The 22,365-nt window shown below is 45.1% G+C and overlaps 1 protein-coding gene across 3 annotated transcripts in view; it reads left to right on the top strand.

Annotated features, from left to right (window-relative positions):
- Positions 1 to 22,365, top strand: part of LOC129867339 (KN motif and ankyrin repeat domain-containing protein 2-like) — a 43,719-nt gene that overhangs the window by 16,427 nt on the left and 4,927 nt on the right. For 2 of the 3 annotated variants that reach the window (XM_055940676.1, XM_055940678.1), the window contains exons 2-9: positions 4,399 to 4,487; positions 4,624 to 6,510; positions 6,668 to 6,770; positions 6,898 to 7,134; positions 14,893 to 14,983; positions 15,243 to 15,462; positions 15,659 to 15,801; positions 15,904 to 16,104. In XM_055940676.1, coding sequence (XP_055796651.1) covers positions 4,451 to 4,487; positions 4,624 to 6,510; positions 6,668 to 6,770; positions 6,898 to 7,134; positions 14,893 to 14,983; positions 15,243 to 15,462; positions 15,659 to 15,801; positions 15,904 to 16,104 — 2,919 coding nt within the window. In that variant the 5' untranslated portion in view covers positions 4,399 to 4,450. Of the gene's footprint in view, positions 1 to 3,005; positions 3,066 to 4,398; positions 4,488 to 4,623; positions 6,511 to 6,667; positions 6,771 to 6,897; positions 7,135 to 14,892; positions 14,984 to 15,242; positions 15,463 to 15,658; positions 15,802 to 15,903; positions 16,105 to 22,365 lie in introns of all 3 variants that reach the window. The other variant, XM_055940677.1, reaches the window with a different exon arrangement.

Genomic DNA, 22,365 nt, shown 5'->3' with positions numbered 1-22,365 from the left:
GAGAAAATGTTCATTGAATATTTTGGTACACCTACTGGAAAGCTCTTCTTTGTCTACACTCATTCAGCATCGTCACACCCTCTTAAGCCTTAGCCCCACCCGTCTCTTTATGGATTCACTTGAGGCCGTGTGCTAAACAACCATAGATTTCAATACTGGTTTATACTAGTACTATACTCTATTGACATGTCTGTAGACAGTTGTCGCAGTGACATCATTAACATTCTATTGTTGTTCGACATCAAACTTGTCGTTGTTCTTATGAAAAATTATAAACACAAAACGACAGGCTGCATGGCATCAGCGGCCTGGTGTTCCAAAATAGCATAACTGGTTTATTTTAACACCAATAAACCCATCCGTTTAAAGATTAATTTAGTATATGTCAATCTAGCAAACCAGGCAACTAAAAGCAACTTTCTAAACAATGTTTTGGTTAGTTTCTAGCTTGTTAGCTGGCTAGCTAAAGTTAAGTTCAGTTAGCTTAAGTTAGCTGGCTAGCCAGTTCAAATAATTACCATATCATATAGCTGACAAAGTCTTAACTTTAGCTAATTTGTAGAAGGTGTTAGCTAGCAAGCTAACATTTGGCTTTAAAATAAAAAATTTAAAAATACTTTTATTTTATTTAAGAAGGTAGGCCAGTTGAGAACAAGTTCACATTTACAACTGCGAACTGGCCAAGATAAAGCAAAGCAGTGGGGCAAAAACAACAACACAGAGTTATACATGGGATAAACAAACGTACAGTCAATAACACAATAGAAAAATCTGTATACAGTGTGTGCAAATTAAGTAAGGAGGTAAGGCAATAAATAGGCCATAGTGGTGAAGTAATTACAATTTAGCAATTAACACTGGGGTGATAGATACACTGGGGTGATAGATGATAGATGCGCAGATGTGCAAGTAGTAATACTGGTGTGCAAAAGAGCAGAAAAAACAAAAACAAATATGGGATGAGGTAGGTAGTTGGTTGGATGGGCTATTTACAGATGGGCTGTGTACAGCTGCAGCGATCAGTAAGCTGCTCTGACAGCTGATGCTTAAAGATAGTGAGGGAGATATAAGTCTCCAACTTCAGTGATTTTTGCAATTCGTTCCAGTCATTGGCAGCAGAGAACTGGAAGGAAAGGCGGCCAAAGTAGGTGTTGGCTTTGGGGGATGACCAGTGAAATATACCTGCTGGAGCGCGTGCTACGGGTGGGTGTTGCTATGGTGACCAGTGAGCTGAGATAAGACGGAGCTTTACCTAGCAAAGAAATATAGATGACCTGGAGCCAGTGGGTTTGGCGACGAATATGTACAGTCGTGGCCAAAAGTTTTGAGAAGGACACAAATATTAATTTCCACAAAGTTTGCTGCTTCAGTGTCTTTAGATATTTTTGTCAGATGTTACTATGGAATACTGAAGTATAATTACAAGCATTTCATAAGTGTCATAGGCTTTTATTGACAATTACATGAAGTTGATTCAAAGAGTCAATATTTGCAGTGTTGACCCTTCTTTTTCAAGACCTCTGCAATCTGCCCTGGCATGTTGTCAATTAACTTCTGGGCCACATCCTGACTGATGGCAGCCCATTCTTGCATAATCAATGCTTGGAGTTTGTCAGAATTTGTGGGGTTTTGTTTGTCCACCCGCCTCTTGGGGATTGACCACAAGTTCTCAATGGGATTAAGGTCTGGGGAGTTTCCTGGCCATGGACCCAAAATATCGATGTTCTGTTCCCCCGAGCCACTTAGTTATCACTTTTGCCTTATTGCAAGGTACTCCATCATGCTGGAAAAGGCATTGTTCGTCACCAAACTGTTCCTGGATGGTTGGGAGAAGTTGCTCTCGGAGGATGTGTTGGTACCATTCTTTATTCATGGCTGTGTTCTTAGGCAAAATTGTGAATGAGCCCACTCCCTTGGCTGAGAAGCAACCCCACACATGAATGGTCTCAGGATGCTTTACTGTTGGCATGACACAGGACTGATGGTAGCGCTCACCTTGTCTTCTCTTGACAAGCTTTTTTCCTGATGCCCCAAACAATCGGAAAGGGGATTTATCAGAGAAAATGAATTTACCCTGTCCTCAGCAGTCCGATCCCTGTACCGTTTGCAGAATATCAGTCTGTCCCTGATGTTTTTCCTGGAGAGAAGTGGCTTCTTTGCTGCCCTTCTTGACACCAGGCCATCCTCCAAAAGTCTTCGCCTCACTGTGCGTGCAGATGCACTCACACCTGCCGGCTGCCATTCCTGAGCAAGCTTTGTACTGGTGGTACCCCGATCCCGCAGCTGAATCAACTTCTGGAAACGGTCCTGGCGCTTACTGAACTTTCTTGGGCGCCCTGAAACCTTCTTCACAACAATTGAACCGCTCTCCTTGAAGTTCTTGATGATCCAATAAATGGTTGATTTAGGTGCAATCTTACTGGCAGCAATATCCTTGCCTGTGAAGCCCTTTTTTTGCAAAGCAATGATGACGGCACGTGTTTCCTTGCAGGTAACCATGGTTGACAGAGGAAGAACAATGATTCCAAGCACCACCCTCCTTTTGAAGCATCCAGTTTGTTATTCGAACTCAATCAGCATGACAGAGTGATCTCCAGCCTTGTCCTCGTCAATACTCACACCTGTGTTAACGAGAGAATCACTGACATGATGTCAGCTGGTCCTTTTGTGGCAGGGATGAAATGCAGTGTAAATGTTTTTGGGATTCAGTTCATTTGCATGACAAAGAGGGACTTTGCAATTAATTGCATTTCATCTGATCACTCTTCATAACATTCTGGAGTATATGCAAATTGACATCATACAAACTGAGGCAGCAGACTTTGTGAAAATTAATATTTGTGTTATTCTCAAAACTTTTGGCCATGACTGAAAAAAAACTAACAGGTATGTGAGAGCCGGAATTCTTACTGGTTGGTAGGTGATCAAATACTTATGTCATGCAATAAAATGCAAATTAATTACTTAAAAATCATACAATGTGATTTTCTGGATTTTTGTTTTAGATTCTGTCCCTCACAGTTGAAGTGTACCTATGATAAAAATTACAGACCTCTACATGCTTTGTAAGTAGGAAAACCTGCAAAATCGTCATTGTATCTAATACTTGTTCTCCCCACTGTATGTACAGTTCATTAGGAAAGTATTTAGACCCCTTGACTTTTTCCACATTTTGTTACGTTACAGCCTTATTCTTTAAATTGATTAAATAAAACATTTTCATCCTCAATCTACATACAAAACCCCATAATGACAAAGCAAAAACAGTTTTTTAGAAATGGTTGCAAATAAAAAAATTAAAAAAACAGGAACACCTTATTTACATAAGTATTGAGACCCTTTGCTATGAGACTTGAAATTGAGCTCAGGTGCATCATTTTCCCATTGATCATCCTAAAGACTCTCAGACCATGAGAAACAAGATTCTCTGGTCTGATGAAATTAAGATTGAGCTGTTTGGCCTGAATGCCAAGCGTCACATCTGGAGGAAACCTGGCACCATCCCTAAGGTGAAGCATGGTGGTGGCAGCGTCATGCTGTGGAAATGTTTTTCAGCGGCATTGACTGGGAGACTAGTCAGGATTGAGGGAAAGAGGAACGGAGCAAAGTACAGAGAGATCCTTGATGAAAACCTGCTCCGACCCTAAGCACACAGCCAAGACAACACACGAGGGGCTTCGGGACAAGTCTCTGAATGTCCTTGAGTCGCCCAGCCAGAGCCTGGACTTGAACCCGATCTAACGTCTCTGGAGAGACCTGAAAATAGCTGTGCAGCGATGCTCCCCATCCAACCTGTACAGAACTTGAGAGGATCTGCAGAGAAGAATGAGAGAAACTCCCCAAACGGGCCTGAATGTCAAGCATCACATCTGGAGGAAACCTGGCACCATCCCTAAGGTGAAGCATAGTGGTGGCAGCGTCATGCTGTGGAGATGTTTTTTTGGCGGCAGGGACTGGGAGACTAGTCAGGTATGAGGGAAAGATGAACAGAGCAAAGTACAGAGAGATCCTTGATGAAAACCTGCTCCGACCCTAAGCACACAGCCAAGACAACGCACGAGTGGCTTTGGGACAAGTCTCTGAATGTCCTTGAGTTGCCCAGCCAGAGCCTGGACTTGAACCCGATCGAACATCTCTGGAGAGACCTGAAAATTGCTGTGCAGCGATGCTCCCCATCCAACCTGTACAGAACTTGAGAGAATCTGCAGAGAAGAATGGGAGAAACTCCCCAAATACAGGTGTGCCAAACTGAATACTTATGTAAATGTGATATTTCCTTTTTAGAATAAGGCTGTAACATAACAAAATGTGTAAAAAGTCAAGGGGTCTGAAAACTATCCTCAGAAACACACATACAGTACACAGGTATCTGAGTCTGTGTGTCCATTCTCTGCCCAGGTTGTGAGTAGATTCTCAGGGGGCTTCTGCTGAAAGGTGTCAGTCCACAACCATGACTCAGTCTGTGCAGGTCAACCCAAAGCTGCCTGGTAAGCACATTTCACCACTATTCACTTCATTAGACGTTCAGTTCCAGCTGGTATTTACCAAGTCATTATGTGTTAACAAATTATGGATATAGTCTAATTGCTACCTGTTATTATAATGTTTTATTGCGGCTTGCAGATCTGGGCGCACCGTTTCTATACTCCAGTCAGGAAGAGGCGGATCAACAGGGTTCTTATTCGGTCCAGACACCGTATGGCTTCCAGCTGGACCTGGACTTCCTCAAGTATGTGGAGGAAATAGAAAGCGGCCACCACGTCAGACGGGCACCCATCAACTCCCGCAGGTCATCCCGGGGGGTCAAAGTCTCCCAGCGGAGCCCGAGTGTGGGGGGACGCGCCAGCGGCTGGACCTCCACAGAGTCCCTCTCCTCGCCCGCCAGCGAAGATGGTCGAGTGCCCCCTCCCCCGCCCCCACGGAATCGCATTGGCTCTGCTCCCAGTGAGGGGCAACCCCTGTACTCGCTATCTGTCCTCAGCCCTCCTCTCTCAGCCGGCGCCAAAGTGCCACCACCACCTCCACTACGTAACCCCAGAGTAGAGAGGACCCTCCTGGAGACCAGCCTGAGACTGCAGCAGGAGCAGAGCCATCAGCACCAAAATGGCACCCGTTTCCAGCTCTCAGACCCACCAAAGCAAAACCCCAGAACTGCCCCTACCCATGCCACCCCAGCTAGTGCAGCAGCCAGCGTGGATGGCCAGCCTTTGCACCTGTCCTCTGCATCTCCCAGCCCATCTCAGAGTAGCCTGCACAGACCCAGTCCCCACACCTCCGGTAAGAGCACCCCGGCCTCTAGCACCGGAATGGCTACTCTGCCCCCCAGCCAATTGCAGACGGTGAGAGAACAAATGGCCACTGCCCTGAAGCAACTGAAGGAGATGGAGGAGCGAGTAAAGGGTGTCCCAGTGCTGGAAAGAGAGGTGGCCAAGCTACGGGCTGAGAAAGACATGCTCCTGCTGGCACTGCAGGAGAAGAAGACCTTGGTGGCCCAACAACAGGCTACAACAGTAGACAGCAGTACTAATACCACCACGTTGGACGCAGGCACACGGAGTCAGGAACGTCCTATTTTATCCCCTAAGAGTCCCAGATGTCCAAAGAGTCCCAGTAAATTAGGGGACCTCAGAAAGCTGACAGAGAAGTTCGAAGGCAAGACAGAAAAAAATGGAGCACATTCTGAGAAAGTTCCGGAAAAGGTTGTGGAGAAGAAGTCTGTGGCCATCGGGGACGACATGTTGCTGGATGCTGGGGTCTTCTACTACAGCCTGGGCACCAAGGACGCCTCAGAGGGCACGCCGCAGATGGACGTCTGCGAGAAAGGAGTGGCCACGGAGGCGCCGGCCATCCGCGAGGAGGGGGTGCAGGCTGTAGTGGAGACAGAGGAGTCCTCGGTTTGGGTGATGGAATCCCAGCTGGGGCTAAGCAGCGATGCCCAGAGGGAGATCGACACCCTACAGGACAACATCAAGTTCCAGCAGGAGTCCATCTCGGTTCTGGAGGGGCGACTTGGCCAGGCTGACGAGGACCTGGCGGCGCTCAAAGCCCAGGAGAATGAAAGGAAGCCCAAGGCAACGTCCGAAAAGGGGGTCCTTGCCAAACCAGACTCTGCCCATGCCAAAGTGGGGACTGAAGCCTCTACAATGTCCACACCAGCTTTACAGAATGTTGCAGTCTCCTGTTGTCCTGAGGTGGTTGACGCATGTGTAGGTGAGGATTTGAGAGCCGGATATTACGACCAGAGCACTCAGACTGACTCTGTGGAGAGCCCTGCAGAAGCGGAATCAACCCCAGTAGTACTGGTCAGCACTGGAAGTCAATGGGAGAATCTGTACAAGGAGGAGGACATAGAACAGAAAGCTCCAGTCACTGCGCTGAAGAGGAGACAGACGACCATCGCGGAGTACAAGGTCAACCCTGGCAAGGAGACGGTCAGTTTACCCGAAGGAAAGGAAGTGAAAGAGGAGGAAATGCCGCCCAGATCTCCAACAACTGCAACAATGGTTGGAAGTGAGTGCCAAGTGTATTTATTTAACTGTATTACAGTAGTACTTCATATAGAAGATAAATGATTCCCCCACACTAATAAAGCAGGTAGAAAAGTAATATAGAATTCAATGTACTAGCATACTGGTTGGGTCACTCGCCACATCCGTTGTGGCCATAGGTATGTTGAAATCAATCATGAAGAAGAAGGATGGGAGTAGTTCCAGTGAATCACGCAGCAGCGGCAAGAAAAGCTTGCAGTTTGTTGGCATTCTCAACGGGGGGTAAGTGGCGCTTTTGCCATCAATGAATGTGTCAAATAGCACATTACACTGACAATACACGGGCCATATTTGAAGGAAATTATGACCAATCTTAAAGATAACAAACTAGACATGTGCTTCTGTCCAGGTATGAGTCGACATCTAGTGAAGAGGAGGACGATGATGAGGAAGAGGGGAGTTCCTCAGGTGGCAGTGAAGTAGGTGATTGCTCAGACGGTAGTGATGATGAAGATGCAGCGGCCGCTCTGGAGGAGACCTCCGATGAGGAGAGGAACATGAATATGGATGACACCGATAGTGATGATGTGGCCTTAGCAGCAGGGACTGGAGCCACTGAGGAGATTCCAGATACAGTGAAAGAGAAGTATGCTTGATTATGACTACAGCTCATAGAACTCAGTGGTGGCAGATACAGTGCCTTCAGAAAGTATTCACATCCCTTGATCCCTTGACAAAGTGGGATTCAAAGGGATTGCATTTTATTTTATTTTTTCAACGATCTACACAAAATACTCTGTCATGTCAAAGTGTAAGAAAAATTCAAATATTTGTAAAAAAATTCTAAATCAAACACTAATATATCTTAATTAGATAAGTATTCAACTCCCTGAGTCAATACAGTAGAATCACCTTTGGCAGCGATTACAGCTGTGAGTCTATCTGGCAAAATCTCTTAGAGCTTTCCATACCTGGAGTATGCAATATTTTCCCATTATTCTTTAACAAATTCTTAAAGCTCTGACAAATAGGTAGACAACCATTTTCAGGTCTTGCCATAGATTGTCAAGCAGATTTAAGTTAAAACTGTAACTAGGCCACTTAGGAACGTTCACTGTCTTTTTGGTAAGCAACTCCAGTATAGTTTAGGCCTTGTGTTTTAAATTATTGTCCTGCTGAAAGGTGAATTCATCTCCAGTGGCATGTATTCATAAATGCCAAGAGAAACGAGGCCTCGTGCCATGGATCATCACTGGAGGCTTCGTGCCATGGATCATCACTGGAGGCTTCGGGCCATGGATCATCACTGGAGGCTTCGTGCCATGGATCACCACTGGAGAGTTTGTGCCATGGATCATCACTGGAGGCTTCGTTCGTGCAGCATGCACAGGACTCACCAAGCTGGGGAGACACACAGGAGGCCTGGTCCGCGAAGCAGGCACAGGACACACCGGGCTGGAGAGACACACTGGAGGCCTGGTGCGTGGGGCAGGCACCGGATACACTGGGCCGTGGAGGCACACTGGGGGTCTCAAGCGTAGAGCTGGCACAACCCGTCCTGGCTGGATGTTTACTTTCGCCCGGCAAATGTGGGGCGCTAGCACAGGACGCACTGGGCTGTGCAGGCGCACCGGAGACACAGTGCGCAGAGCCGGTGCAGGATATCCTGGGTTGTAGAGACGCACTGGCGGCCAGATGCGCTGAGCCGGCACCATCCGTCCTGGCTGGCTCTAGCCCGGCCGATGCGGGGAGCTGGAATGTAGCGCACCAGGCTGTGAACGCGCACTGGAGACACCGTGCTCTCCACCGCATAACACAGTGCCTGACCAGTACTACGCTCCCTACGGTAAGCACGCAGAGTTGGCTCAGGTCTCCAACCTGACTCAGCCAATCTCCTCGTGTGCCACCCCACATTTTGGTCTTTCGTGCCAGCCGTGACCCTGTGTAATCCTGGGCCCTTTTACTCGCTGCCTCCGCCTTCCTCACTGCTTCCACCTGCTCCCACGGCATGCGATCCTTTCCCGCCAGGATCTCCTCCCACGTCCAGGATCCTTTCCCATTCAGGATGTCCTCCCATGTCCATGTCCAAGACGCTGCTTGGTCCGTTTGTGGTGGGTAGTTCTGTCACAAACGTCGTCAGGGAAATGACCAAGTTGGTGTGGTTCTCAATCAGAGGCAGCTGTCTATCGTTGTCTCTGATTGAGAACCATACTTAGGTATCCTTTTCCCACCTGTGTTTTGTGGGTAGTTGTTTTCTGTTTTGTGTGTCTGAACCAGACAGAACTGTTTCGTTTGTTCCGCTTTGTTATTTTTTGTTCTAGTGTTCAGCTTTATTAAAAATCATGAACACGTACCACGCTGCACCTTGATCTACTCCTTCTTCCTCAGACGAACATCGTTACATGCTGGAATAGTGGCGGCAGCTCCTGTTTTCTTTGCGACTTGCGGTAAATCTCCGTGGTTCTAAATTAATAGTTGTTTAATAGTCCGAAATGTCGGAAACATTATCTTGCTTGTGTGGTTGAATTCATGTGTGGTTGAATTTATTCTGCCACTGTGTCGTCTTATTGTCTCGGCCTTAGGCCTATATATCACGATGTCAAGGCATATGAACTAACAGGTTATAGAGCAAACAATGCAATTATCACAACACATAGGTTGTAATATGGCTTTTTTTGTTCTGGATTGGCTTCCCTGGTGATTTTACCCATGCACTGTTCATCTCCCGGTGTCTGATGGAAAGCAGACTGAACCAGGTTTTCCTCAACGATTACAAACATACCCATATCATGATGCAGCTACCACTATGCTTGAAAATATGGAGAGTGGTACTCAGTAATGTGTTGTATTGGATATGCCCCAAACATAACACTTATTCAGGCCAAATTTTTTGCAGTATTACTTTAGTGCCTTGTTGCAAACAGGATGCATGTTTTGGAATTATAACTACACAGGGCGAGACCCAGATGCAGACACAGGAGGCAGATGGTTAGAGTCTCTCATATTTATTAAAATACAAGGGGCAGGCAATAGGCAGGTTGAGGACATGCAGAAGTTCATTAACCTCTAACGAGCCTCTACCCCGGATCCGGGAGCACCCCCACCCCCCCCCCCCCCACACTGATTAGCATCGCTAGCATAGCGTCACAATTAAATAGTAGCATCTAAATATCATTAAATCACAAGTCCAAGACACCTAATGAAAGATACAGATCTTGTGAATAAAGCCACCATTTCAGATTTTTTAAATGTTTTACAGGGAAGACACAATATGTAAATCTATTAGCTAAACACGTTAGCAAAAGACAATTTTTTTACTCCAACAGTTTTTTCCTGCGTCAGTAGCTATCACTAATTTGACTAAATAAAAAAATATATAGCCACTAACCAAGAAACAACTTCATAAGATGACAGTCTGATAACATATTTATGGTATAGCATAGTTTTTTTTTGAAAAATGTGCATTTTTCAGGTATAAATCACAGTTCTACATTGCAGCTGCAATCTGAAATAGTGCCGACGCAGCCAGAACAATTACAGAGACCAACGTCATATAACTAATTACTTATCTTAAAACATTTCAGAAAAAATACACAGCGTACAGATATTGAAAGCCCAACATCTGGTGAATCCAAACAATATTTCTGATTTATTAAATGTTTTATAGCGAAAACAAAATGTAGCGCTAAATTAGCATAGCCACGCCAGCCAGAACCAGCTGGGCGCCCACGACCAGTTCACATGCACGACAGATATATGAAATAACATCGTAAATTGGGTCTTACTATTGCTGATCTTTCATCAGAATGTTGATCAAGGTGTCCTTAGTCCTGATGAGTCGTTCAATCCATTCATAATGGCAACTTTCCCTCTTCATTTAGCATATGTACTGGTCGACTGGCCAAAGTAAAAAAAGTCACAGAACGGAACACGGCAAAACTCCCGAAAAAATTCAAATAATCTGATTAAACTATATTGAAAAAACATACATTACGATGATATGGTCACATGTATCAAACAAACTTCGAGACGGAGATAGTTTTCATCCGTAACGGCAGCAAAACAGTAGACAATCGCACCTCCAAATCGCGCGATTCAGAGAACCGGAAGTTGTCGGTCACGCCAAAGAAATAGGTCTTATTTCACGTCAGTACAAGATAAACAAAACATTTCTCCTCTGACGTCCTCTTGACACCCAGAGGAAGACGAATGAAGTGTGTTTCGGGTCATAGGTGGCGTGACCATATATAGGCAGAGCGTTGAATCTTGCATTCTTCTTCTTGGTCAGGGAAAGTGCTGTCAAATGACTTCTGTTTCACTCAGAGACAAAATTGAAACGGTTTTAGAAACTATAGATTGTTTTCTATCCAATGGTATTAATTGTATGCATAAGAGCAATAATTGAATAAGAGGCAGTTTAATCTGTAGAGGAAATTATGCTAATGCGAAAACAGCACCCCCTGTATTCTCAAGAAGTTAACCAGATCAGAGTCCGAAGGGTACAGGGCGGCAAGCAGGCTCAAGGTCAGGGCAGGCTGAATGGTCAGGCAAGCGGGCTCAGTGTCAGGGCAGGCAGAATAGGCCGGAACTGGGATGGCTAGAAAACGGAGACTAGGAAAACAGGAGCACGGAAAAACACGCTGGTAGGCTTGACGAGACAAGACGAACTGGCAACAGACAAACAGAGAACAGGTATAAATTCACTGGGGATAATGGGGAAGATGGGCGACACCTGGAAGGGGGTGGAGACAAGCACAAAGACAGGTAAAACAGATCAAGGTGTGACAGTACCCCCCTCTAGGGGCGCCACCTGGTGTGCTACCTGGGCGCATACATGGTTGACCGGGGTGCATGTGTTGACAGTCGGCAATGAGGACCGGGTCCAGGATGTCCTTAGTGGGGACCCAGCACCTCTCCTCCGGGCCATAACCCTCCCAGTCAACCAGGTATTGGAAAACCCTGCCCCTATGTCAAACACTCAGTATGCGTCTCCCCGTGTAGGGCGGATGGCTGTCGATGAGACGGGGAGGAGGGGTGGGCTTGGAGACAAAGAGCTGTGAGACAAGTGCTTAATCCTGGACACATGAAAGTGGGATGTATATGGAGGGTACGGGGCAACAGAAGATAAACAGCAGTGGGCAGCCATACCCTCTGCCCGAGACGATAGCGGGGAGCTGGAGTCCGGTGGGGGTCGTCTTGTCGACAATACCTGGAGGTGGTCTCGAGAAGAGCAGACCGAGCTCTCTTCTAGGTACGCCGACAGCGGCGGACGAACATCTGGGCCGAGGGTATGATGATCTCTTCTTCTTGCTCTGGGAAGAGCAGGGGCTGATACCCTATTGACTCGATGGGCGAGAGCCCAGTGGCCGAGCAGTGAAGAGTGTTCCGGGCGTACTCCACCCACACAAGTTGCCGGCTCCAGGTGGTGGGGTTGGTCGAGACAAGGCACCTAAGCGTCGTCTCCAGGTCTTGATTGGCATGTTCCGACTGGCCGATGGACTGGGGATGAAACCCGGAGGACAGGCTGGCCGACGACCCAATGAGGGTGCAGAGCGCCTTCCAGAATCGGGACGAGATTTGAGGTCCACAATCAGACACAATGTCGACAGAGACTCCATGGATTCGGAAGACGTGCTGCACCATGAGCTAGGCCGTCTCCTTGGCTGAAGGTAACTTGGGGAGAGGGATGAAATGGGTGGCTTTAGAGAACCTATCCACTACTGTCAGGATAGTGGTGTTTCCATCAGATGGAGGAAGCCCAGTGACAAAATCCAGGGATATATGGGACCAGAGGAACAGGGAGTGGCTGAAGGAGGCCAGCCGGAGCTTGCCGCGGAGGCTTATTCTAAGCACACACCGTGCATGCGGCGACGAAGGCTGAGACATCAGGAACCTTAGTGCGCCACCAGAAGCGTTGTCGGAGGAAGGCCAGGGTTCGACGGGAGCCGGGATGGCAGGTGAGCTTGGAGGAATGAGCCCATTCCAGCACCTGAGATCGGACCAAATTAGGGACAAGCATCCGGTTAGCCGGGCCCCCCTAGGGTCCGGCTGGGAATGTTGTGCCTTGCGAACCTGGCTCTCGATACCCCAGACAACTGTAGCTGCAAGACATGAGGTAGGGAGGATGATCTCAGAGTCAGAAGGTGTGGCAACGGGACTATACAGGTGAGAGAGAGCGTCCGGCTTCACATTCTTGGACCCTGGGCAGTAGGAGATGGTGAAGTTGAACCTGGTGAATAGCAGAGCCCAACGGGCCTGCCTATAGTTAAGGCGCTTGGCGATACGAAGATATTCTAAATTCTTATGGTCGGTCCACACCAAAAATGGATGTTCTGCCCCTTCCAGCCAGTGCCTCCACTCCTCCAACGCCATCTTGACAGTCAGAAGTTCCCGATTTCCTACGTCGTAGTTTCTCTCAGTGGGGTTGAGACGATGGGACATGAAGGCACAGAGATACAGCTTTTGGTCCTGGGCAGACCGCTAAGACAGGACAGACCCCACTACAACGTCAGAAGCCTCGACCTCAACCACGAACTGACGGGACGGGTCTGGATGGATGAGGATGGGGGCTGTAGTAAACCGATGCGTAAGGTCCAAAAACGCCATGTCAACAGCTGGGTACCATGTGAACGGCACCTTGGGAGAAGTGAGTGCAGAGAGGGGAGCAGCCAGGGTGCTGTAGCCCCGAATGAAGCGGCGGTAGAAATCCCAAATCCACCACCTCTCTCACCTTTTCATGATCTATCTGAACATTCCCTTCAGCGGTGACGTATCCCAGAAAGGAGATAGTGGAGCGGTGAATTCGCACTTCTCTGCTTTCACGAACAACTGGTTCTCAGGAGGCGCTGAAGGACTTGTCGGACATGGAGAACGTGTTCTTGAGCAGAACAGGAGAAACAAGGATGTCGTCGAGGTAGACAAACACAAATCGATTCAACATGTCACGGAGCACATCGGTGACCAGGGCATGGAACACTGCGGGAGCGTCCAAACGGCATGACCAGGTACTCATAGTGTCCACTAGCTGTGTTGAAGGCCGTCTTCCACTCCATGGTTGCCCCCTGGAGAGGTTTGAAAGTCGAGGAGTGGTGTCATTGAGGCCCCGGTAGTCGATACATGGACGCAGGGTCTTGTCCTTTTTTTCCACGAAGAAGAACCCTGCGCTGGCAGAGAAGGCAGAAGGACGAATGCTCACAGCAGCCAGAGAGTCCTCTGTGTACTCCTCCATGGCCTTGGTCTCAGGATGTTGTTATTCTGTACAGGCATTGTTATTTTCATGCTGTCAATTAGGTAAGTATTGTGGAGTTTTTACAATGTTGTTGATCTATCTTAAGTGTTCTCCTATCACAGCCATTGAACTCTGTAACTGTTTTAAAGTCATCATTGACCACATGGTGAAATCCCTAAGCGGTTTCCTTCCTCTCAGGCCACTGAGTTAGGAAGGACGCCTGTATCTTTGTAGTGACTGGGTGTATACACCATCCAAAGTGTAATTAATAACTTCACCATGCTTAAAGGGATATTCAATGTCTGCTTTTAATTTTTTTTTTTTACCCATCTACCAATAGGTGCCCTTCTTTGTGAGGCATTGGAAAACCTCCCTGGTCTTTGTGGTTGAATCTGTTTGAAATTCATTGCCCTGCATTTCAGATAATTGTATGTCTGGTACAGAGATTCAAAAATCATGTTAAACACTATTATTGCACACAAAGTGAGTCCATGCAACATATGTGACTTGTTAAGCACATTTTTACTCCTGAACTTATTTAGTCTTGCCGTAACATACATATTGACTCAAGACATTTCAGCTTTTCACTTAGAATTAATTTGTTAAATTTTTTAAAAACATAATTCCACTTTGACATTAATGGGGTATTATGTGTAGGACAATGACAAAAAAAATCAGGCTGTACAACAACAAAATCTGGAAAAGTCAAGGAGTGTGAATACTTCCTGAATGCACTGTAAAAAATGTAAATGGATATTCAACATAATTTTAAAGGGATAATTAACAGAATTTTCATATTTTGTTGATAGTTTGCTTTCCTCGAAAGAAGTCTGTTGGTAGTAAAACTTGAATCCTTTATTTTGGTTTGTAGCCTATAGGTAGCCTGAATTTGTAAAAGTTTGCATAAATGTCAAAGTAATTGGAGCAAATCAGTCCTGAATTAACATATGAAACCCTAATATTACTGCAGTCAAAGTTATTTCGCAACATTATCATCTGTGAAGCTATGCATGTGTATAATATTGCTGAGGAATTATAGCCAAGATGTTTACAAAAATGAGTTGAATACTTTATATAGGAGCCTCATCCATTGGCTAACTGCACAAGTGTTAGATCCCCGTTTGTCACAACCCATAGATAACTTCCACATCTAATTGCAGTAATCCTTTGTCCTAGGTTTGAGCTGAGTGCAAAAATGCGTGAAGCTTGTCTCATTTTGAAGAACCATCTGAATGATGATGTCAAAACACTGAAGAGTAAAGAAGTGGTGGGTTTCAGCATGCCTCTAATTTCTCTGTTTGATAATATCCTGGAAATCTTACATTTCCTTTACAATTTCCGGCTAGTTTTTCCCCAAAATGCACATAATCTCTCAAGTGTTCCCTCTCAGTATTAAGAGTGATATTTTAAAGTTCCATGACTTGAAGTGTTTATAATCATGTTAGTATGATAACCTTTATGTAGTAGTATTCCATCCTTGATCTTATCCCACGTCCTCTCTTCTTCTCCCTTGTCTTGTCCTATAGATCTCCAGCACTCACACTGTGCAGCTGGAATGGTTCCGCATCTCCAGTGCCAAGCTGGCCCAGCCGCCCCGTGTCTCAGACTACCTGATGGCCCTCACAGAGGTGTCCTCTGCCTTGCTGGCCCACGTCGTCAACATGACTGATGGCAATGGCAACACAGCCTTGCACTACAGCGTCTCCCACTCCAATTTCACCGTGGTGGGGCTACTGCTGGACACGGGTTAGTTTGAGTGAGGAGTCCTCACTTGTCTTTGGGAAGTTGTGTTAGGGTCAAGGTTTATGACCTTAGTGAAGAGGGCCTATTATAATGAATCTTCAGAAGGTTGGTTATTTATGGTTTAACTACAGGCATAAAATTACATTAGTTATGCCATGCCGCGGGGTTTCAATAAGGTGTGTGTGTGTGCTCTGTGCAGGCATGTGTTGTGTAGATAAGCAGAACAAGGCAGGCTACACTGCGATCATGCTGGCGGCCCTCTCAGCTGTGAAAGAGGAGGATGACATGGTGGTGGTCAGGAAGCTCTTCAGTCAGGGCAACGTCAACGCCAAGGCCAGCCAGGCAAGTCCTTCTCAATCACTTCACATCCAGTCTATCCCCTCAGTCAGTACTGCTTATGTGTGTTTCGCTAACACTATGCTAACTGGGCTAAGTTGTGTTTAGGCTGGCCAGACGGGGCTGATGCTAGCTGTTAGCCATGGACGGCAGGAGATGGTGCGGGCGTTGCTAGACTGCGGGGCTGACGTGAACGTGCAGGATGACGAAGGCTCCACGGCGCTCATGTGCGCCAGCGAGCACGGCCGCGCCGAGATTGTCTCACTGCTCCTGGACCAGCCGGGCTGTGACATCTCCATTGTGGACAATGTGAGTTCCTTTGCTGTCTGTCTGTCTGTTTACCCTGTACACTCACAGAGTGTTTCTTGATATGCTTACCTGGCTTCCTCTTCCTGTCCACTTTCCTCATTCTCTACTTCTTTTCCGTTTCACGCTGAACTGAAAAAACTAAGCAGATCAAAGCAAGTGCTCTGATAGGCTTTAGCGATATTTCCCATCTTAACATCAGAGCTGCAGATGAAGGACAGGAGAGCAGGGGAGGAAACCACAATTGATTATTGAGATGCACCCAAGAAGTGAATACAAAAACACATACTCAATTTATTTATTTTATAAATTCTTGTTTGTATGAACACTTTTATTTTCACAATAAGAGAGAATCATTTTATAATCTATACACCAAGTGTTTTTCTACAGTATGACTTTATAATACATTTTTCTCAGACTACTTTGAACCTCCAGTCCAAACTCATATCTGGGGAAAAATGTGTTAGCCGTACAGCACATGGATTGGGTTTCAGTAGGACACAGCTGGACTGAGAGGGGCTGGGAAAGTATTTGGGAACATGCTTTTTTCCCCCAACCCTGTGACAATTGGTTACAGCTAATTGTTGAGGACTGGGAGACAGACAGAGATGTGGGTTAACACTTTACTGGTGTGTAACCTAGAGCGGGGGTGGGCAACCTCAAGGGCCAGTGTGGGTGCATGGTTTTGTTCCAGCCTGATTCCAGCTTCATTTAGTTGGTGTGTTGCTTAGCTGCCTAGAAGAAAAGCCTGTACCCACACCAGCCCAGCAGTTTAAAACCTCTAAAGGATCGGTGGGTCCCCCGCGGGACGGTTGCGCTAACGTAGAGGTTAATGCGAATGGCATGAGCTTGTATGTAACATTTTTTTTTACCAGGACATAGACATACAGTGGGGCAAAAAAGTATTTAGTCAGCCACCAATTGTGCAAGTTCTCCCACTTAAAAAGATGAGGGAGGCCTGTAATTTTCATCATAGGTACACTTCAACTATGACAGACAAAATGAGGAGAAAAAATCCAGAAAATCACATTGTAGGATTTTTTATGAATTTATTTGGAAATGATGGTGGAAAATAAGTATTTGGTCAATAACAAAAGTTTATCTCAATACTTTGTTATATACCCTTTGTTGGCAATGACAGAGGTCAAACGTTTTCTGTAAGTCTTCACAAGGTTTTCACACACTGTTGCTGGTATTTTGGCCCATTCCTCCATGCAGATCTCCTCTAGAGCAGTGATGTTTTGGGGCTGTTGCTGGGCAACATGGACTTTCAACTCCCTCCAAAGATTTTCTATGGGGTTGAGATCTGGAGATTGGCTAGGCCACTCCAGGACCTTGAAATGCTTCTTACGAAGCCACTCCTTCGTTGCCCGAGCGGTGTGTTTAGGATCATTGTCATGCTGAAAGACCCAGCCACGTTTCATCTTCAATGCCCTTGCTGATGGAAGGAGGTTTTCACTCAAAATCTCACGATACATGGCCCCATTCATTCTTTCCTTTACACGGATCAGTCGTCCTGGTCCCTTTGCAGAAAAACAGCCCCAAAGCATGATGTTTCCACCCCCATGCTTCACAGTAGGTATGGTGTTCTTTGGATGCAATTCAGCAATCTTTGTCCTCCAAACACGAGGAGTTGAGTTTTTACCAAAAAGTTATATTTTGGTTTCATCTGACCATATGACATTCTCCCAATCTTCTTCTGGATCATCCAAATGCTCTCTAGCAAACTTCAGACGGGCCTGGACATGTACTGGCTTAAGCAGGAGGACACGTCTGGCACTGCAGGATTTGAGTCCCTGGCGGCGTAGTGTGTTACTGATGGGAGGCTTTGTTACTTTGGTCCCAGCTCTCTGCAGGTCATTCACTAGGTCCCCCCGTGTGGTTCTGGGATTTTTGCTCACCGCTCTTGTGATCATTTTGACCCCACGGGGTGAGATCTTGCGTGGAGCCCCAGATCGAGGGAGATTATCAGTGGTCTTGTATGTCTTCCATTTCCTAATAATTGCTCCCACAGTTGATTTCTTCAAACCAAGCTGCTTACCTATTGCAGATTCAGTCTTCCCAGCCTGGTGCAGGTCTACACTTTTGTTTCTGGTGTCCTTTGACAGCTCTTTGGTCTTGGCCATAGTGGAGTTTGGAGTGTGACTGTTTGAGGTTGTGGACAGGTGTCTTTTATACTGATAACAAATTCAAACAGGTGCCATTAATACAGGTAACGAGTGGAGGACAGAGGAGCCTCTTAAAGAAGAAGTTACAGGTCTGTGAGAGCCAGAAATCTTGCTTGTTTGTAGGTGACCAAATACTTATTTTCCACCATAATTTCCAAATAAATTTATAAAAAATCCTACAATGTGATTTTTCTGGATTTTTTTTCTCATTTTGTCTGTCATGGTTGAAGTGTACCTATGATGAAAATTACAGGCCTCTCTCATATTTTTAAGTGGGAGAACTTGCACAATTGGTGGCTGACTAAATACTTTTTTGCCCCACTGTATCTGATATTGGCAGAAAGCTTAAATTCTTGTTAATCTAACTGCACTGTCCAATTTACAGTAGCTATTACAGTGAAATAATACCATTCTATTGTTTGAGGAGAGTGCAGTTATGAACTTGAAAATGTATTAATAAACCAATTAGGCACATTTGGGCAGTCTTGATATAAAATCTTGAACAGAAATTCAATGGTTCATTGGATCAGTCTACATCTTTGCACACACACACTGCTGCCATCTTGTGGCCAAAAACTAAATTGCGTCTGGGCTGGAATAATACATTGTGTCCTTTCTCTTGCAATTGAAAGATGATGGAACAAAAAAAATATTAAAAGAACATGTGCTTTTTTCTTTGTATTATCTTTTACCAGATCTGATGTGTTATATTCTCCACAAACTTCAATGTGTTTCCTTTCAAATGGTATCACGAATATGCATATCCTTGCTTCAGGTCCTGAGCTACAGGCAGTTAGATTTGGGTATGTCATTTTAGGTGAAAATTTTAAAAAAAGGGGCAGATCCTTAAAACTTCTTGCAACTATAGGGGGTGCTGTTTCGCATTAGCATAATTTTCTCTACAGATTAAACTGCCTAGTACTCAATTCTTGCTCGTACAATATGCATATTATTGTTATTATTGGATAGAAAACACTCTATAGCCGTTTGAATTATGTCTCTGAGTGGAACAGAACTCATTCTACAGCACTTTTCCTCCCAGTGAGTGAGTTTTCAGACCTCTTGGCCTCTGGTTCCAGATCAGTTTTAAAGCCACTGTAAATCCTATGAGGATACAAACACTGCCCACGCCTTCCTCTAGATGTCAGTAAGTGGTGACAATTTGAATGGAGTTGATTGCGCAATCATTGGCTCTATAAATCACCAAATACCGGAAGTAGCGTTCCTTTGGACACTGCGCTCAACGCAAGAAGGATATCTGACTGGCCTTTTTCCAAGCCTTGGTTTAGCCAGTAATATAGCGTCGGTCATCTTTTTACTCGTTATAGGTGTTAGAAACATCATAAGGTAGTTAATTTAAACCGTTTTATATCAATTTATATCCGTTTAGTGCGATTTTGAGGCATTGCTTTGTAATAGACTTTGAAGCTCCGGGCACGTTTCGGGGTCCCGGTCGTACGTTAGTGGGCATTTCGACGGACAAGTGGACATCTTTCGACCAAAAGAAGATTAGACCAAAGAAAGGATTCATTGTCCAAGATTCTGATGGGAGAACAGCTCATAGTAAGAACAATTTATGATGATAAATCGTGTTTCTGTCGAAAAATGTTAAACGCTTATGCCGCCATTTTGTTTGCTATAGCTTCGCTTGGCGCAACCTGTATTGAAAAGTAAGGATAATTTAAAAAATGTAATTCCGCGATTGTATTAAGAATTAAATTGTCTATCAATCGCTGTCCACCCTGTATTTTTTAGTCAAGTTTATGAGTATTTATGTATAAGACTAGATCACTGTCTAATATGGTGCAGGACATTTTCTGACCAGCTGAGCTACTTTTGTCATTGTCTAACCATGATTTTGGTGGCTAAATATGCACATTTTCGAACAAACTCTATATGTATGTTGTAATATGATGTTACAGGAGTGTCATCTGAAGAATTCTGAGAAGGTTAGTGAAAAAATTAATATATTTTGGCGATGATTACATTATCGCTCTCTTTGGCTAGAATCAATGCTCTGGTAACGTTTGCATATGTGGTATGCTAATATAACGATTTATTGTGTTTTCGCCGTAAAACACTTAGAAAATCTGAAATGTTGTCTGAATTCACAAGATCTGTGTCTTTCCATTGCTATGTGCTGTGTATTTTTAAGAAATGTTTTATGATGAGTAAATTGGTAATACACGTTGCTCTCTGTAGTAATTCTAGGAGCTTTGGTGAGATTTGTGATGCTGGCTGCAATGGCAAACTATGATTTATACCTGAAATATGCACATTTTTCTAACAAAACCTATCCTATACCATAAATATGTTATCAGACTGTCATCTGATGAGGTTTTTTCTTGGTTAGTGGCTATCAATATCTTAGTTTAGCCGAATTGGTGATAGCTACTGGTGTTGAGAGAAAATGGTGGACAAAGAAAAATGGTGATTTTTGCTAACGTGTTTAGCTAATAGATTTACATATTGTGTCTTCCATGTAAAACATTTTAAAAATCTGAAATGGTGGCTTTATTCACAGGATCTGTATCTTTCATTAGGTGTCTTGGACTTGTGATTTAATGATATTTAGATGCTACTATTTAATTGTGACGCTATGCTAGCGATGTTAATCAGTGTGGGGGGGGGTGGGGGGTGCTCCCAGGCCCGGGGTAGAGGCTCCTGAAAGGTTAAGAGTGGCCACACCTCACATAGACAATATACCAGTGTTCCCCAACTGGCAGCCCATTGGCCAAATTTGGCCCGCAAGTGATTTTATTTGGTGCCCCAAGTTTTCTGAGGACAATATATATATATATACTGTGCCTTCAGAAAGTATTCACACCCCTTGACTTTTTCCCCCAAAAATGGTGTTACAGCCTGAATTTAGAACGGATTACATTGAGATTTTGTGTCATTGGCCTACAGACCCCATAATGTCAAAGTGGAATCATGTTTTTAGAAATGTTGACAAATGAATAACAAATGAAAAGCAGAAGGCCTCTCAAGTGGCGCAGTGGTCTAAGGCACTGCATCGTAGTGCTTGAAGCGTCACAACAGACCCGGGTTCGATCCCAATATGTGTCACAGCCAGCCGTGACCGGGAGACCCATGAGGTGGCGCGCAATTGGTCCAGCGTCGACCAGTTTAGGTGAGGGTTTGGCTGGCCGAGATTTCCTTGTCCCATCGTGCTCTAGCGACTCCTTGTGGTGGGCTAGGTGCCTGCAAGCTGACCTCGGTTGCCTGCGGGACGATGTTTCCTCAGACACATTGGTGCGGATGGCTTCCATGTTTTTTATTTTATTTATTTTATTTTACCGTTATTTTACCAGGTAAGTTGACTGAGAACACGTTCTCATTTGCAGCAACGACCTGGGGAATAGTTACAGGGGTGAGGGGGGATGAATGAGCCAATTGTAAACTGGGGATTATTAGGTGACCATGATGTTAAGCGAGCAGTGTGTTAAGAAGCAGTGCGGCTTGGCAGGGTCGTGTTTCAGAGGAAGCATGGCTCTCGACCTTTGCCTCTCCCAAGTCCGTAGGGGGCTTGCAGTGATGGGACAAGACTGTAACTACCTATTGGGGAGAAAAAGGGGTAAAAGTACTAAAATAAAATGAAGAGCAGAAATGTTAAGTATTTAACCCCTTTGTAATGGTACGCCTAAATAACTTAACATAATAAGTTGCATGGACTCACTCTGTGTGCAATTAATAGTGTTTAACCAGATTTTTGAATGACTACGTCATCTCTGTACCCCACCCATACAATTATCTGTAAAAACCCTAATTTGAGCAGTGAATGTCAAACACAGATTCAACCCTCAAGACCAGGGAGTTTTTCCAATGCCTCGGAAAGAAGGGCACCTATTGGTAGATGGGTAAAAACAAATATCAGACATTGAATATCCCTTTGAGCATGGTGAAGTTATTAATTACACTTTGGATGGTGTATCAATATACCCAGTCACTACAAGGATACAGGCATCAGGCCAATGGGGATTTTAAAACAGTTACAGAGTGGATGTGATAGGAGAAAACTGACGATGAACAACATTGTAGTTACTCCACAATACCAACTTAAATGACAGAGTGAAAAGAAGGAAGCCTGTACAGA

The sequence above is a fragment of the Salvelinus fontinalis genome, chromosome 12, assembly GCF_029448725.1.
Source record: "Salvelinus fontinalis isolate EN_2023a chromosome 12, ASM2944872v1, whole genome shotgun sequence".
NCBI lineage: Eukaryota > Metazoa > Chordata > Actinopteri > Salmoniformes > Salmonidae > Salvelinus > Salvelinus fontinalis.
The sequence above is the reverse complement of the archived record's forward strand: the minus strand, read 5'-3'. Positions and strand labels throughout refer to the sequence as shown.